Genomic DNA, 18,913 nt, shown 5'->3' with positions numbered 1-18,913 from the left:
AGAATTGCGACAAGAAGTTTAAAATGTACTCAACGACAAAACGGCTAAACTTATGTTAGCAGCTAAAAGCAGATTCTATGCTCACGGAGACAGAGGGGGCAGGTTAATGTCATACTGACTCACAAAGCAGAAGGAGAGGACATATGTATCAGAGATTAGGCTGGCCTCTGGTGCTAAGACGCAAGACACCAGACAGATAGCAAGTGCCTTTAGGACTTTGTATGAGGGTCTATACAACCTTTCCTCATCCCTAGACACACCAGATACAGGGGACATTGAAAAATTTTCAGGGCAGCTAAATATTCCGACCCTATCAGTTGAGGACCAAAACCTCCTGCAAGGGCCATTTACCACAGAGGAACTAAGGAAGGTGCTAAGATCTATTCCAGTGGGCAAAGCACCAGATCCTGACAGGATTCCCACCATATACTATAAAAAAATTGCAGACCCTGCTCCTCCCCCACTTTGTGTCCATTTGCAATAAGTTGATGAAGGGAGAGAATCTGCCGCAGCAGACATTAGAAGAGCACATCTCTGTAAAACTCAAGAAGGGAAGGATCCCGCAATGTGCAGTAGTTACAGGTAGAGATGAGAGAATCGATTCTAACAAAGTGGAATTCAATACGAATTTCACTAAAAATTTGATTCGTCACGAAGCCGAAGTTTTCTGCTGATTCGTGGGAACAACATTTTTTTTCCCCATCTTTTTTCAGCTAAATGGGCGCAAGCACAACGTGTAACATGGGCAGAAAACACTAGGAACACCCCCGATGACATCTGCAGACCTGTAAGCCAATCAGCGACCAGAAGGCTTATGTGATGTCACACAGCCCTATAAAATCCAGCCATTTTACATCTCGGCACTTCACACTTTATGTGCTGACTGTGCTGCTACTGTACTGTGCAGTAGCGATTCCTGCTGCAATCCCTGGATGTTCTTTATGGGGGATCTGTGTACCCCAAATAGCAGTTTCTATTTAGTGACAAAATCGAATAGGAAGAAATCTGTTCCACATTCATGCATCTGCAGTAGTGAGATGTCAGTTATGGGGTGTCTTTATAATGCAAATTGCCATACCTCCCCCAAAAGTTGAGAAATTGAATCTGGGTTCTAACTACCTGCCTCAGCCACTATCCTGATGCTGCCACCCGCCTGATGCCACACATCTGCTTCCAGTTGCTCAATCTGCCTCCTACCATCTTTAACAGGGACTGGAATTGTCCACAACCTCCAAAATATATAATTGTGCCACCTTGTGGGCTCCTGCTGCTACTGACGCCACCTCCACACTATATCATTGTGCCACTCTGCGGGTTCCTGCTGCTGCTGCTGCTACTGACGCCACCTCCAAACTATATCATTGTGCCACTCTGTGGGCTCCTGCTGCTGCTACTGACTCCACCTCCACACTATATCATTGTGCCACTCTGTGGGTTCCTGCTGCTACTGACGCAATCTCCACTCTATATCATTGTGCCACTCTGTGGGTTCCTGCTGCTACTGACGCCATCTCCACTCTATATCATTGTGCCACTCTGTGGGCTCCTGCTGCTACTGACGCCAACTCTACAATATGCATGTGGCGTCTCTAATCTTCAAATTAAAATGGAACATTTCAACTTCGTAGTGAAGAGTGAAGCGATTCTAAGAGCGGCAGCTGTCATGTGCGTTTCATTCTAAAACACAGCATTGTTTGAAGCCCAAATCACGCTCCCTATGCATATTTAAGCATGGCACAACATCATACAACACCCTACAGGCTCTCTGCAGCCAGGAAATGCCTGTTTTTTAATGTGATTCGTCATGATTCGATTCTGGTCGAAGGTTACAAGCCTATCTAGCTGTTCCACAAGGATGTAAAGTGGTGGGCTAAAGCTATGGCCGCCAGACTAAGTGGTCCACTTCCCAAACTCATGTCACCAGAACAAACTGGATTTGAACTGCTGTTCCAGCCAAAGAGACATGAGCTACCGACTCAACTTTTGATGGCAGCTAGATTACTGATCCCTACACTCTTGAAATAAGAGAGTTATGGAAGAATAAAGTGATGGAAATTTACCGGTTAAAAAAACTTATATCCTGGGCGAAGGGAGATTCTTGGCAATATGGAACAGATGGGTAGATTATCATAAGAAAAGAGATAGAGCAAAATGAGCTAAGTGAGGTTGAAAGAGCAGAATGAAGTAAGGTTCAGCCTAATGAAAAAGAAAAAGTGTTTTATGTAAAAGAGGAGAGGAACCAGGGTAATGGGAAACCCTAATTTTCTCTCACCCCCCCCCCCCCCTTCCCGGATTACTAATGTAAGATAGCTTGTTTATGTTCTAGTATATATTTTCTTGTATTTAGCTCAGGCTTGAACAGAATTATATAACATTTTGGGAGAAATATACATCCCAGCAGCCCAGCGTTAGAGGTCAGGATGGCAAATATCTCCACGGCCACCATGTATTTCCCTCTGGTGCTGAGATAAGCCGGGATCATGGCGATCCAGACACTGCAGAACACCAGCATGCTGAAGGTGATGTACTTGGCCTCATTAAAACTGTCCGGTAATGTCCTGGCTAAGAAAGCTGTAATAAAACTAACCGCAGTCAGAACCCCCATATAACCCAGGACAGAGTAGAACCAAAGATCTGACCCTTCATTACACTGAACTACGACCTTCTCCTTATAAGAGTGTGTGTCCAGCTCCTGGAAGGGAGGAGAGAGGGTCACCCAACTCATACAGAGGACAACCTGGACCGAGGAGCAGATCAGGAGCACACAATTAGGGAGTCTCACTCCAGTCCATGTTCTCCACACACTTCCAGGCCTGGTGGCTTTGAAGGCGATGTAAACCATGATGGTCTTGGCCAACAATGAGGAGATGGACACTGAGAGGAATATTCCAGTAGAGATCTGACGTAACATGCAGGTTATTTCCACAGGACGACCGAGGAACAAGAAGACACAGAGGAAGCTCAGCATGATGGAGACCAGGAGAACAAAGCTCAGGTTCTTGTTTTTGGCTATCACTATGGGGGTGTTATGATTTAAACCAAAAACGAAAAGTAACAAAACAGTCATAATACAGAAGAAAAGTGATGAACAAAAAAGAGCAATGGAAATGATATCCTCTGCATAAGATAAATATTCTAAGTCTTTCAATACACAGGATGTTCTGTTCTCATTGGGCCACGAATAGAGATGAGCGAACATGCTCGTCCGAGCTTGATGCTCGGTCGAGCATTAGCGTACTCGAAACTGCTCGTTGCTCGGACGAATACTTCGCCCGCTCGAGAAAATGGCAGCTCCCGCCGTTTAGCTTTTTGGCGGCCAGAAACAGAGCCAATCACAAGCCAGGAGACTCTGCACTCCACCCAGCATGACGTGGTACCCTTACACGTCGATAGCAGTGGTTGGCTGGCCAGATCAGGTGACCCTGGGATAGACTAGCCGCTGCCCGCGCTGCTCGGATCATTCTGTGTCTGGATGCCGCTAGGGAGAGAGCTGCTGCTGGTCAGGGAAAGCGTTAGGGTGTTCTATTAGCTTACTGTTAGGCAGGAGTGATTCTCCAAGAACCCAACAGCCCTTCTTAGGGCTACAATAACGTTCTACTTTTTTTTTTTTTTTATTTGCATCTAGTACCATTTTGTGAGGAATTAGCAGGGGGACTTGCTACCGTTGTGTTTAGCTCTTAGTGGCACACATATCCACCTCAAACACCAAAGTGGGAAAATTTAGTAGGGGTTGGATTTCAATTAGGCACAGTCTGCCATTTGTCCTTTTTTATTTTACGTTTATTTTGTTTCATAACTCTGCGTCATCTCATCTGGCATAGTAGTGTGCTTTCATACTTGGCTAGAAAATAGCCATAGGAGAATCCAAACGGCTTACTTGCGCCTACAGTAGCGTTATATATTTGATTTCTGGTTGATCTGCTGGTGGCTGTACTTGCTGCAGTGCATCTACTAGCCAATTGTGAGCAATTTGTAGTGAGACTTGCGACCGCTGTGTTTTGCGCTTAGTGACGCACATATCCATTGCAAAGACCGAAGTGGGAAAATTTAGTAGGGGTTGGATTTCAATTAGGCACAGTCTGCCATTTGTCCTTTTTTATTTTACGTTTATTTTGTTTAATAACTCAGTGTCATCTCATCTGGCATATTAGTGTGCTTTCATACTTGGCTAGAAAATAGCCATAGGAGAATCCAAACGGCTTACTTGCGCCTACAGTAGCGTTATATATTTGATTTCTGGTTGATCTGCTGGTGGCTGTACTTGCTGTAGTGCATCTACTAGCCAATTGTGAGCAATTTGTAGTGAGACTTGCGACCGCTGTGTTTTGCGCTTAGTGACGCACATATCCATTGCAAAGACCGAAGTGGGAAAATTTAGTAGGGGTTGGATTTCAATTAGGCACAGTCTGCCATTTGTCCTTTTTTATTTTACGTTTATTTTGTTTAATAACTCAGTGTCATCTCATCTGGCATATTAGTGTGCTTTCATACTTGGCTAGAAAATAGCCATAGGAGAATCCAAACGGCTTACTTGCGCCTACAGTAGCGTTATATATTTGATTTCTGGTTGATCTGCTGGTGGCTGTACTTGCTGCAGTGCATCTACTAGCCAATTGTGAGCAATTTGTAGTGAGACTTGCGACCGCTGTGTTTTGCGCTTAGTGACGCACATATCCATTGCAAAGACCGAAGTGGGAAAATTTAGTAGGGGTTGGATTTCAATTCGGCACAGTCTGCCATTTGTCCTTTTTTATTTTACGTTTATTTTGTTTAATAACTCTGTGTCATCTCATCTGGCATAGTAGTGTGCTTTCATACTTGGCTAGAAAATAGCCATAGGAGAATCCAAACGGCTTACTTGCGCCTACAGTAGCGTTATATATTTGATTTCTGGTTGATCTGCTGGTGGCTGTACTTGCTGCAGTGCATCTACTAGCCAATTGTGAGCAATTTGTAGTGAGACTTGCGACCGCTGTGTTTTGCGCTTAGTGACGCACATATCCATTGCAAAGACCGAAGTGGGAAAATTTAGTAGGGGTTGGATTTCAATTCGGCACAGTCTGCCATTTTTCCTTTTTTATTTTACGTTTATTTTGTTTAATAACTCAGTGTCATCTCATCTGGCATAGTAGTGTGCTTTCATACTTGGCTAGAAAATAGCCATAGCTATAGGATAGCATTGTTTGTTTTTAAAAACTCAAAAACACAAAAAAAAACAAAAAACACAAAAAAAAGTAAAAAAAAAATTAAAGTTATAACTCTCATTTTAAAAATGTTTAACCCGAGGGCTAGGGGTAGAGGACGAGGGCGGGGACGTGGGCGTCCAACTACTGCAGGGGTCAGAGGCCGTGGTCCTGGGCGGGGTGAGACACCACCTGCTTATGAGGGAGCAGGGGAACGCCGCAGAGCTACACTCCCTAGGTTCATGTCTGAAGTTGCTGGGACTCGTGGTAGAGCACTGTTGAGGCCAGAACAGTGCGAACAGGTGATGTCGTGGATTGCTGACAATGCTTCGAGCAATTTGTCCACCAGTCAGTCTTCCACGCAGTCCACCCATGTCACCGAAATCGCCACTCCTCCAGCTCCTGCACCTCAGCCTCCTCCCCCCCAGTCTGCCCCCTCCCAGGAAAATTTGGCATTTGAACCGGCATACTCTGAGGAACTGTTTTCTGGACCCTTCCCACAGTCACAAACCACTTGTCCGGTTGCTGCTGAGCAATTTTCCGATGCCCAGGTTTTCCACCAGTCACAGTCTGTGGGTGATGATGACCTTCTTGACGTAGTGGAAGTGTGTAAAGAGGTGTCCGACGATGAGGAGACACGGTTGTCAGACAGTGGGGAAGTTGTTGTCAGGGCAGGAAGTCCGAGGGGGGAGCAGACTGAGGGATCGGAGGATGATGAGGTGACAGACCCAAGCTGGGTTGAGAGGCCGGGTGAACACAGTGCTTCTGAGACGGAGGAGAGTTCTCGACCAGAACAGGTTGGAAGAGGCAGTGGTGGGGCCAGATGGAGAGGCAGGGCCAGAGCTGGTGCATCAGCGCCAAATGTGTCAACTAGTGAAGCTCCCGTGGCGAGGGCTCTTGCGGCGAGGGCTAGATTTTCAGAAGTCTGGAGGTTCTTTAAGGAAACACCGGATGACCGACGGACTGTGGTGTGCAACATTTGCCAAACCAGGCTCAGCAGGGGTTCCACCACTACTAGCTTAACTACCACCAGTATGCGCAGGCATATGAATGCTAAACACCCCACTCAGTGGCAACAAGCCCGTTCACCTCCGGCCGTGCACACCACTGCTCCTTCCCCTGTGTCAGCTGATAGTCAGCCCCCTGCCCAGGACCCTGCCACAAAAACCCCATCGTCGCCTCCACGATCCTCCACAGCATCCACCAGCGTTCAGCTCTCCATACCCCAGACGCTGGAGCGGAAACGCAAATATAGTGCAACCCACCCGCACGCCCAAGCCCTTAATGTGCACATCTCCAGATTGCTTAGCCTGGAGATGCTGCCCTATAGGTTAGTAGAGACCAAGGCCTTTCTCAACCTCATGGCGGCGGCCGCCCCTCGGTATTCGGTCCCCAGCCGCCACTACTTTTCCCGATGTGCCGTCCCAGCCCTGCACCAGCACGTGTCAGACAACATCATCCATGCCCTGACCAACGCCGTTTCTGACAAGGTCCACCTGACCACGGACACGTGGACGAGTGCTGCCGGGCAGGGCCACTATATATCGCTGACGGCACATTGGGTTAACTTGGTGGAGGCTGGGAGCGAGTCTGACCCTGCGGCTGGTCATATACTGCCGACGCCGAGGATTGCGGGGCCTACCTCGGTCCAGGTGTTTCAGGCCTACTATGCCTCCTCCTCCTCCCACCCCTCCTCCACCTCCTCCTCCGAACTACCATCCGTGGGCACGGCGCCATCAGTCGGTAGCTCTAGGCACAGCAGCAGTGCCGTCGCTAAGCGACAGCAGGCGGTGCTCAAACTGCTGAGCCTAGGCGATAAAAGGCACACCGCCCAAGAGCTATTACAGGGCATCACGGCGCAGACTGATCTGTGGCTGGCACCGCTGAACCTGAAGCCAGGCATGGTTGTGTGTGACAACGGCCGTAACCTGGTGGCGGCTCTGCAACTCGGCAGACTGACACATGTGCCATGCCTGGCCCATGTGTTAAATCTGATAGTTCAGCGTTTCCTCAAGACATACCCCAATCTGTCTGATTTGCTCACGAAGGTGCGCCGCATCTGTGCGCATTTCAGGAAGTCCATGTTATCCAGAGTTTACCAGCAGAGCCGAGCGATTGTAGACTGCCAGATGTCAACTTCCACCAGAACTGGTAGTCAGGTCAGTCAGCTTCCTCAAGTCTACAATGAGGAGTGGACGTGGATGTCTGATATCTGTCAGGTGCTGAGCAACTTTGAGGAGTCAACACAGATGGTCAGTGGCGATGCCGCCATCATCAGCCTCACCATCCTGCTGCTTGGCCTGTTGAAGCTTTGCGCTCGTCACAAGAGACGGGGGAAGAATATTCCCTTGTTGATAGCCAAAGCACCCTCAGGTCTGTTTCTCAGCGCATATCGGAGGAGGTGGAGGTGGAGGAGGATGAGGAGGAGGAGAATGTTGGCGAGACACAAGAGGGGACCATTGTTGAGTCCTTCACTGTTCAGCGTCTATGGGCAGAAGAAGAGGAGTTGGAGGAGTTGGAGGAGGAGGAAATGGACAGTCAGGCCAGTGAGGGGAGTGAATTTTTACGCGTTGGTACTCTGGCGCATATGGCAGATATCATGCTAGGCTGCCTATCCCGTGACCCTCGCGTTCAAAGAATTTATTCCAGCACCGATTACTGGGTGTTCACTCTCCTGGACCCACGGTACAAGCAAAATCTTTCCACTCTCATCCCTGCAGAGGAAAGGAGTGTGAGAATGCATGAATACCAGCAGGCCCTGGTGCACAAGCTAGCGGCAGAGTGCGTAGTTCTGCGGGACAAGTAGCGAGGGAGAGTAGGCGAGCAGGCAGCTTGTCCAGCACTGGCAAGGGTACGCTTTACAAGGCTTTTGCCAGCTTTATGTCACCCCAGCAAGACACTGTCACCTGTCCCCAGTGTCGGCAGAGTAGGGCTGATCTTTACAGAAAGATGGTGAGGGAGTACGTAGCTGACCATACCATCGTCCTAAATGATCACACAGCTCCCTACAACTACTGGGTTTCAAAGCTGGACATGTGGCACGAACTGGCGCTGTACGCCTTGGAGGTTCTTGCCTGCCCTGCCGCTAGCGTCTTGTCCGAGCGGGTTTTCAGTGCAGCTGGTGGCATCATCACCGATAAGCGTACACGCCTGTCGACTGACAGCGCTGACAGGCTGACGCTTATTAAGATGAATAAAGCCTGGATTTCTCATAATTTCCAATCTCCACCAGGTGAAGGAAGCTCAACCTGAATAATTGATCCACTCCTCCTCCTCCTCATTTTCCTCCTTCTCCTCCTCTTTGTACAGTAAAGCAGAGGAAACTGGCTATTTTTTGACAGGGCCCACTGGCTCTAGCTATAGTACTTTATGCATTTAATTTTTCTGGAGGGCCACCTACCCAGTCCTCTGTTTTAAACAATTTTTGGGAGTGCCACATACAGGCACTCAATCTATTCAATTTTTCTGGAGGGCCACCTACCCGGTCCTCTGTTTTAAACAATTTTTGGGAGTGCCACATACAGGCACTCAATCTATTCAATTTTTCTGGAGGGCCACCTACCTGCTCCTCTGGTTTGAAAATTTTTTTGGACTGCCACATACAGGCACTCAATCTATTCCATTTTACTGGAGGGCCACCTACCTGCTCCTCTGGTTTGAAAAATTTTTGGGACTGCCACATACAGGCACTATCCAAATTAAATTGTCTCCATAGCAGCCTCCACACGTTGTCTCCATTGCTACCTCCAAAAGTCGTCCATATAGCTGCCTCCATACATCGTCCCTTTATCAAACGAGGTGTGTCAGGCAGAAATTTGGGTTGTTTTCATGGATTCCACATCAAACTTGTTAACTTTGTCGCCACCCTGCTGTGTTATCCACAAAATATACTGGCAAACTTTTGTCATTTACCAATATTATTTCAGCGCTTCTTGCGCATCTGTTTACATTCCCCTCACCCGGCATATCCTAAACTTATAAGAACGCTACTACACTTGATCTTATACAAAAGTGCTGTTTGGGGAGTAGCCTAGAGACAGGGGCTTGGATTGGCGAAAGCTCGCCTGGCAGCGGAGCGCCAGCTCCATGCGCATCATGCGCTTCTTGCGCATCTGTTTACATTCCCCTCACCCGCCATATCCCAAACTTATAAGAACGCTACTACACTTAACTTGGTGCAGGCTGGGACCGAGTCTGACCCTGGGGCTGGTCATATTCTGCCGACGCAGAGAATTGCGGCGCCTACCTCGGTCCAGGTCTCAAAGGCCTACTATACCTCCTCCCAACCCTCCTCCACCTCCTCCTCCTCCGAATTACCATCCGTGGGCATGGCGCCATCAGTCGGTAGCTCTAGGCACAGCAGCAGTGCCGTCGCTAAGCGACAGCAGGCGGTGCTCAAACTGCTGAGCCTAGGCGATAAAAGGCACACCGCCCAAGAGCTATTACAGGGCATTCCACATCAAACTTGTTAACTTTGTCGCCACCCTGCTGTGTAATCCACAAAATATACTTGCAAACTTTTATCATTTACCGATATTATTTCAGCGCTTCTTGCGCATCTGTTTACATTCCCCTCACCCGGCATATCCTAAACTTATAAGAACGCTACTACACTTGATCTTATACAAAAGGTTCTTAGAAGTGCTGTTTGGGGAGTAGCCTAGAGACAGGGGCTTGGATTGGCGAAAGCTCGCCTGGCAGCGGAGCGCCAGCTCCATGCCAAGATCCAACTAACATAGTTTTAACTGCAGCACCTTTAATCTACTACTAGTTCACTGCCTCCATACATGGTCCCCTTATCAAACGAGCTGTGTCAGGCAGAATTTTGGGTTGTTTTCATGGCTTCCATGTTAACTTTGTCACCACCCTGCTGTGTAATCCACAAAATATACTGGCAAACTTTTATCATGTACCGATATTATTTGAGCGCTTCTTGCTCACCTCCTTTGGTTCCTCTCTGCCACCCATTGGTTTGAAGCCTGAGTCCATTTAGGGTATGTCGCCATGACACTCTCTAGCCTGCTGCCGCTGCCTCTGCATGCCGTCCCCTATAGTGTCAGGGTCAATTATTGGATGTTTTAGATGCTATCTAGCTTCATTCTGTCACTCTTTCATGGCCATGCTGTTGCCCATAATTTTGGCATAATGGTGCGTTTAAGCAGCCTCAGAGGCATCCATGCATGCTGCCCCTGCTGTTTCCTGTCCATTTCCGTGGTGTTTCCATCCTTTTCTGAGGTTCCCAGGTGTTTGGCCAAGCTTCCCTGTGCAGAGCCTTGGTCCCCTTGAAAAATGCTCGAGTCTCCCATTGACTTCAATGGGGTTCGTTATTCGAGACGAGCACTCGAGCATCGGGAAAAGTTTGTCTCGAATAACGAGTACCCGAGCATTTTAGTGCTCGCTCATCTCTAGACATGACCTTTCCGGCTGATGGGACTGTCTTCGCCTTCTTTAGAGCAGATTCACCAGGAGAAATCCATTGTTTTCATTGTTGCTTAGTTTCTGGTGTGTAATGATGAATCAAGCTTCCATCAACGGTGACAACTTGACGCGAAAACTCTTTCGGATCTCTCTTAAATTTCTCCAAACACGAAGTTTCAAAGTTATCAGCCGTATACACTTGTTGTCTACTGTGAGCAATCACGGCACTCATCTGGCCAACAATTTTTTCATCGCCAACTTACCATGTAAAAGATTAATTGCCGTTGCGGTCGACGCACCTACGGCCTCTGCTACTTCGCACACTTTTGTTTGTTGACGTGGACTTTTTGAAGGATCTCCTTGGTAACCACGTCTGCTGGGCTTCCTGGTCGCTCCTCATCAAAAAGGTATGTTCACCCACATTTAAATTCGTTGAACCAATATCTAGCTGTGGAAAATAATAGATGGCAAAGTGTCCCTCATAAACAGTGTCCAACTTTGCTTTTATCTCCTCGCAATTTCTCCCATCCAAAAACAAAAAGCAAATTACAAAATGATACTGCTCTTTTTCCATTTTAGCGAAAAATCACCAAACACGTCTTACTCAAATGGCTGCCAAATCCAAACCAACCAATCAATCAGTCTGCAATTTGTTTTGCCATCATTTGATAGATGGCAGCACACGATGATAGCACCGACTCCTCTCAGGAATGCCCTCTGTCGTTAAACACGGGGACTTATTGAACCGTCCTCGTATAGTGATGTCATATGGCGTTGCTACAGCTTCTCCTACTCCTGTATGGATTGTAGAAGCAGGACGAGTTTCTGACTGTCAGACATAAAACAAGTCCCTAAATAGCCACATTAATGGTAAAATAAAAACGTTTACTTTTTTTGACTACCTAAAGCTAAAAAACCATTGCAAATAATATGTGAAATACTGATTTTGACTTTTCCCCAATATCCTTAGTAATTGTACAGCAGAGGTTGAGTCTTTACTCAGTGCTATGAGTAAGTGTCTGAGTAGTGTCTCTCAGGTTCTCTTCTAAATTTCCCATCACAATGAGTGTGCTATAGAGCGATGCCCTCGGAAGTACTATTGTTACATGTGACCTGTCATGTGTATGCAATAGATGGTCCATCAGATCTACCTGACGTATTAGATATTTCCCCTTCTGCACATGGGGCACATTGGTAACAGCACAGGCGTATGTCAGAACCTGTCACTTTCCTCTCTCCAGGTAAACATCTTGGTGAACATCGAGAGATGGGGATCTGCAGAAAGTAGACAACATTCATATACAAGTTCTCCATCATGATTAGGGCTGCCCTAATATAAGAGACCAAGATCCCTGTATTTTCTCTTTCCACATTCCCCCCTGCCATAAAATATTCCAGTAATAAACATCCTGAGAAAGTAAGGATAGAAATCATCCCACAACTCACTTTTGCATTATTTTTCCAAATTATATTTTCTGTTTTAATCCAAAATTTGAAGCCGCCCATTGAGCTTAATTTGGATCCTCCCACTGGATTCCAGTTCCACGGATTCTTTAAAATAACATTATTAATGATGTAGGTGACTTCTGTTTGTCCTTTGTCAAGGAAACCTTTTTGTTGTGTCCCGGATCCATTCAGATGCATCATTGCGTGTAGATAACGGTGGACCTTCCATAAAGAAAATGAAATCAATAAAATGTATTAGTAAAATTATGTGAAATATGGAGGAAGTCATAAAATTATCCTCTTAATAACTTTATGCCATTTTGCGTCTTCCGCCCTTTTTTTCTAATCTGACTTATGATTATAACGTTGGAAGACTTTACCATATCCAGGTGATTCTGACATTGTTTACTCCTGGGGGAATTCATTATGATTGGAAGGTTTGCTTCTTAATGTTGGGGGCAAACTCCACCAGTTTGGACCAGGTCTGAACCGGCTGAGTTTTTGGCTATAGTCTATGCCAATTTTCTGTCAGATACTATAGTAAAACCAGCGGGCCGGCCGTTCACGCCCTTACCTGACCCTCCCTCACATTCCCTCCGGGACTCTGTCCTGAAATGCCTGAAGTATTGTGCAGGTTGGAAAAACCAGGAAAGAGGAGGAGAGGAGGAGATTTATGTGACTTTTCCTTTACAGCATAATAAATCTCCCTCATTGTGCTTCATGTTAGTTGAAAAATTTGAGTGATACGTCTTGCAGCTACAAAAACAAATTTGTTGAAAATTCTTAAAACAAAATTGATTTTTCAAAATTTTGAATTTTCAGCTTTTCAGAATTATTTGCCCAATGTTTAATATAGTCAATGTAGGACAGCGTCCTACAGGCCAGCCGCAGTCTTATTGGCTTACAAGAAAGTATTGTCTTTTAATTGTGTGTTTTATAATTATGTTAATCATGGATTTTTGTACTGATAATATGATATAATCAATGTTCATATTTAAATTATGCTGTAACTACAAACTACTATGTTTTAGAGCTAGTTTCATCGCTGTTACATATGTTTTTGTGCTTTAAGTGCTTGTATTCCTTCTCTATGTGGTAAACGAGTATACAAGCTCTCTACATCAATCGGTTCCAATTTATATCCCTCTTGCCATCCCTGCCCATAAAAAATCATTTCTATCCTTAAGGTACGATGGTATAACTTTCAATTGTGGCATGAGGAGCCAATCCATGTGACAAAGGGCCAAACTATTGAATGTCGCTTCTCCACTGTCTTTACCAGGGAGAATCCCTTGGTGGAAGATATGGTAAGGAATAATGTAAATATTTTACATTAAATGTAAGCTGCTTATTCCAGGAAGAAGTTCGGTGATGCCTTAAAACAGAATAATGCCCTCATCTCCGGGTATTGATAGAAATATGTACAGTGATAGACAGAACTTTATTTCTAATATTTGACACTTCCCTAAGGACACGTTCTGTCCCGTATGACTGGCGCATTGTACATGTGGTACCAATATTTAAAAATTGGTCAAATAGTGATCCTGGAGACTACAGACCTGTTAGTTTAACTTCTGTTGTTGGGAAAATATTTGAGGGGTTATTAGAAATACTGTCCTGGATTATGTCTCTGCACATAACCTTATAACCCGGCTTCAGCATTTATGAGGAATCGGTCATGTCAAACTAATCTTATTGGCTTCTATGAGGAGGTAAGTTCTAGACTGGACTTTGGGGAGGCTGTGAATGTTGTGTATCTGGATTTTTCCAAGGCATTTGATACAGTTTGACATAAAAGGTTGGTGCAAAAAAATGAGACGGCTGTGTGTGACTAGTGAAAGATTTTTGTATTTGGGTAAGCGAAAGGTTTAGGGGATTAGCATAAATAGTACAATCTTAGATTGGGTTAAAGTTACCAGTGGAGGCCACAGGGGTCAATATTGTAGAGGGTTTTCAAATTATAGCTTCAATATTTGTAGACAATACTTAGCTCAGTAAAGTAATAAATACAGAGGAGGATTGTATGCCATTACAGAGGGAATTGGGGAAACTGGGGACCTGGGACATAAATGGTCAATGGTAAATTTCAAAGTAATACTGATGAAGAAAAAGACTTGGGGGTGTTGTTGGATAGTAACTTAATTTTTGTGACCAGTGCCAGATGTCTGCAAATAAAATTATAGGATGTATCAAGAGAGGATTAGATTCTCATATTGCCTTTATATAAGTTGCTGGTCAGACCACACATGCAACATTGTGGACGTTTTTGGGCACTACCTCACATGTGATCAACTCAGTAGATTTCAAGTTTGTATATGCAGGAAAGGGTGGGTAAGCAGCACCAGGCAATAGTATAATTCCAACTCTAGACAATCGGGTGAGTGAAAGTAATGACCAACAGAACTTTATGACCAATGACTGGACCTCCATAAAGGAAATTTGTTCCATGCTGCACTGCTAACAATAGGACAAAATATGGTTCATATTATATTATGGTCATACTCTGGTCAGTCATTATATACATATAAATATAAAATGCACGCGTCATATTCGTGGGCCCCTGCAGCCACGGCACCACTGGTTGTCAAAGCAACCCACGACGTCATCTCCAAGCATAATCACAGAGACCGATCGCTGATGCTGTTTGTGACGGTATGTAAAACACAGCGACTGGCAAGTAATCGCCACACAATATCGCTGATGCAATCCAGGAAAAATGATAATATTATGATACCAAAGAATTTTTTTAAATATTTATTTTATATTATGAAGGGAGGCGTCAGGGCCAATAATGCCCATAGCCACTAAGGGCATGGTACAAGGCATGAACCAACACCAGAGGAGTGTCCATAGTATCCCGATTATCACACAAATAACCGAGGTCCTGTTAGGGCACTCCACACACCGCCATAGTCCACAATGCATTAAAATGCACATCATCTCCCCATCAAACATTGTCTGGACCATAACACATCCAAGGTAAGTCACAAACAGCAAAATTAACGGCTTCTAAGGTCTTTGTGGGAAGAAGTGACAAACATAAAATATGTGGTGTCACAAAAAGAATTGTTTGAGCGATAGAGATGGTGGTTGTCCATAAATTGGCTTCAAAGATTTGTTTAATCCGCAAAGAGATAAAAAAAAAAAAACATAAGTGGTTGTCATAGAGAAAGCACTGTATCACTCCGGTCCACACTTTGATGATGAGGAACCGACATCCAGTCTGGGCATAGATGCCGCAATCCCCACAACTTCATTTACCACTCAATTTAAAATCGACATTTAAGCCCTTATTTTTAAGGTTATCATAGTATCATAGTATCATAGTATATAAGGCTGGAAGAAGACGCAAGTCCATCAAGTCCAACCTTTAAGAATTAAATAAATGTTTTATCCCCATAACCCGTGATAATTTTTCTCTCCAGAAAGTCATCAAGGCCTCTCTTGAACATGTACATAGAGTCCGTCATAACAACCTCCTGCGGCAGAGCGTTCCATAGTCTCACTGCTCTTACAGTAAAGAACCTTTGTCTATGGCTATGGTAGAATCGCCTCTCCTCTAGGCGTAGAGGATGCCCCCTTGTCCTGGTCACAGACCGAGGTATAAAAAGATCTTTGGAGAGATGCTTGTACTGTCCGTTCAGGTATTTGTACATTGTAATGAGGTCTCCCCTCAGTCGTCTTTTTTCTAAACTGAATAATCCCAAATTTTTTAATCTGTCAGTGTATTTAGTTCCCCCATTCCCCTAATAATCCTGGTTGCTCTCCTCTGCACCCGTTCCAGCTCTACTATATCCTTTTTATACACTGGTGCCCAAAACTGTACACAATATTCCATGTGTGGTCTGACCAGGGATTTGTATAAGGGCAAAACTATGTCTTTATCATGAGAATCTATTCCTCTCTTGATACATCCCATTACTTTATTTGCTTTAGCAGCAGCCGCCTGGCTCTGGTCACTAAAATTAAGTTTACCATCCACCAATACCCCCAAGTCCTTTTCAGCTTCAGTTTTACTAAGTAATTGACCGTTTAGAACATAATTATACTTTTTGTTTCCATGGCCCAAGTGCATAACTTTACATTTATCTACATTAAACCTCATCAACCATTTCTCTGCCCATCCCTCAAGCTTCCACAAATCCCTCTGTGATGCTAAACTATCGACCTCAGTATTTATTACTTTACACAGCTTAGTATTATCCAGAGTAAAGATCCATTGTAACTGTCATTTTTTGAGGAGCCGTTCCCTGTCACCTCCCCTACAAGGTAATGGTATGTGGTATTAATTGGAATCTAAGATGTTTCTCCAAATGACCTTCCTCAAAGAAGTGTTTGGAAACCGGAAGGTCTTTTCTTTTCGCACGGATAGCGTACCTATGTTGCTTGAACCTGGTTTTGAATTCCAATGTGGTCTCCCTTACAGAAAGGAGACCACAAGGGCAACTAAATAAGTAAACAATGTATGTGCTATTGCATGTAAGATAGTGTTTAATTTGATGTTCCACACCATTGCATGTGACCCTTTATTGATCTGTTTGCAGTTGATACAGTTGTGGCACGGAAATGATCCCTTTCTCGGCTGTCCAAATGTATCCACCCAATCCCGGATACATTGGGATTTGCGGTAAGAGAAAAGCAGAGGATTTTTCAATTCAGGGACTGGAACATTGCTCATGGATAGTTTTGGCCAATGTTTGTGTATAATTTTTGCTATGGCATTACTCTGTTCGTTATAAGTAGACACAAATGACAACCGCACGTGGATAACCCTGTTGGATGAATTTTTTGGCCATATTGTGTATATTCTTCACAGATTTATCAGGGTCACTGGTGATTCGCTTAGCTCTAAGTAATTGGCCATATGGTAGGGATTTAATCATACCCCGTGGGTGATGGCTCTCGTACCTCAACAGTGTGTTCTATTCTGTGGGCTTAGTGCAAAGATCTGTCTCTAATATTCCATCTTTGTGTTTGACTAAGACGGCCAAAAATTGTAGTTCCTTGTGTGAATGCACCACTGTAAATTTGGTGGACTCATCAATGGTATTGAGGTAATTATGAAAGTCCAGTAGTTCCTGCTCCTTCCCTATCCTGTGGAGGAAGATATCATCTATATACCTCCACCACTGCATACAATGGGGCAGATTTACTTACCCAGTCCATTCGCGATCCATTCGGTTGGGATTGGATTCGGGTCCAGCCGGGATTTATTAAGGTAGTTCCTCCGCCGTCCACCAGGTGGCGCTGCTGCGCTGAAAAGCATCGGAACACGCTGGAGTTCACCGGCTCGGGCTGAGTGAAGGTAAGTGCAAGCTCCGCGACAGATATTTTTTTTAAATGCCACGGTTTTTCCGAATCCGTTGGGTTTTCGTTCAACCATGCCCCCCGAATTCCGTCGTGTGCATACCGGCGCCGATGCGCCACAATCCGATCACGTGCGCCAAAATCCCGGGGCAATTCAGGGGAAATCGGCGCAAATCGGAAATATTTGGGTAACACGTCGGGAAAACGCGAATCGGGCCCTTAGTAAATGACCCCCAATGTCTGTAGTTTGTGTAGGTATAGATGACATCCTCCTCCAATGTCCTCATGACAATGTTTGCATATGTTGGGCCATATTGGCCCCCATAGCCACTCCCATGAGTTGCATATAAAAATCGTCCCCAAACAAAAAATAGATTTTTCTTAGGACAACCTCCAACAGATCGATGATAAACTGTAGTGTCTCTAATGTCAGTCCCTTTGTTGTCAATTGTCGTCTTACTGTGTTTAGTCCCCTTCCATGGTCAATTGAAGTATATAGAGAAACGACATTGAATGATGCCAGCAGCACACTTTGTCAATATCATTATCTACTGTAGCAAACTTATTAATAAAATCAGAGGTATCCTGTATATATGATAATCCCGAAACTGCAAGATCACGTAGAACTTTGTGTAAAAATGTGGCTATATTAGAAAGGATGGACCCACTCCCGGAAACAATAGGGACGTCGAAGACTTATGAATTTTAGGTAGAATGTACAGGACCGGACCGTAACTGGATGCTCCACTATAACAAATCTGTATAAATCATTATCAATAATACCAGTACGTATAGCTTTGTCCAGGATGCCCTTGATCAGTCTGGCTAATTTAAATTTTGGATCAGAGTTAATGCGCTGTTATACCTGTGTAACTGACAATTGTCTATATATCTCTTTCAAATATGAACTGGTATGCATGACAACGACAGCACCACCCTTATCTGCGGGTTTAATAGTGATGTCGCCGTCATGGGCCAGTTCATTAAGAGCATCAATCTCTGCCCTAGTGATGTAAGGATGTAACAAGTTTGTGGTGTGCAACAATGAAATTTCTTTTTTCACTGCCGTGATGAAGGCCACGATATGTGGTGCCTCAACATCAGGAGTAAAGTTACTCTTGTTATACAATATATAATATATATTGTCATTGTATTATGGTCATACACCATCCTCAGCTCTACTATTTTCATATACTCTAGAAGGAGGCAACTCCCACAAAGAAAATATTGTCCTTGCCTCTCGGAAGCCTTTAACTTATGAGCTGCTTTGCTTGTACAATGACACCTAATAGTCACCAATGTGGAATATTGGGTGGCCACCCTGCTGGATGCATGCAACAAGGATACCATATCATTTTTAATTCCACCTGTAGAGCAGTGGAGAATAAACACTACTGACAGAGTCCACATCCAACATAGCTCACTGGTAGAAAGAGGAGGAGGAAGTTGCTAACATAGTATAAGGACCAGCACCACCTCAGGAGAGAGTGAGCATTGCCAGAATGATGACCACCACGTGAATTTCTCCTCAACCTTCACCACCAACAGATATAGCACAT

The 18,913-nt window shown here is 44.8% G+C and overlaps 1 protein-coding gene across 1 annotated transcript in view; it reads right to left on the bottom strand.

The window, feature by feature from the left end:
* Window positions 1–2,296: 2,296 nt before the first annotated feature.
* Window positions 2,297–18,913, bottom strand: part of LOC140070294 (vomeronasal type-2 receptor 26-like) — a 62,928-nt gene continuing 46,311 nt past the window's right edge. Inside the window, exon 5 of the mRNA XM_072116647.1 lies at window positions 2,297–3,200. Coding sequence (XP_071972748.1) covers window positions 2,297–3,200 — 904 coding nt within the window. The remainder of the gene's footprint in view (window positions 3,201–18,913) is intronic.

The sequence above is a fragment of the Engystomops pustulosus genome, chromosome 7 (genome assembly GCF_040894005.1).
Source record: "Engystomops pustulosus chromosome 7, aEngPut4.maternal, whole genome shotgun sequence".
NCBI classification, from domain to species: Eukaryota; Metazoa; Chordata; class Amphibia; order Anura; family Leptodactylidae; genus Engystomops; species Engystomops pustulosus.
Note: the sequence above shows the minus strand (reverse complement) of the source record. Positions and strands in the feature narration are given on the sequence as shown.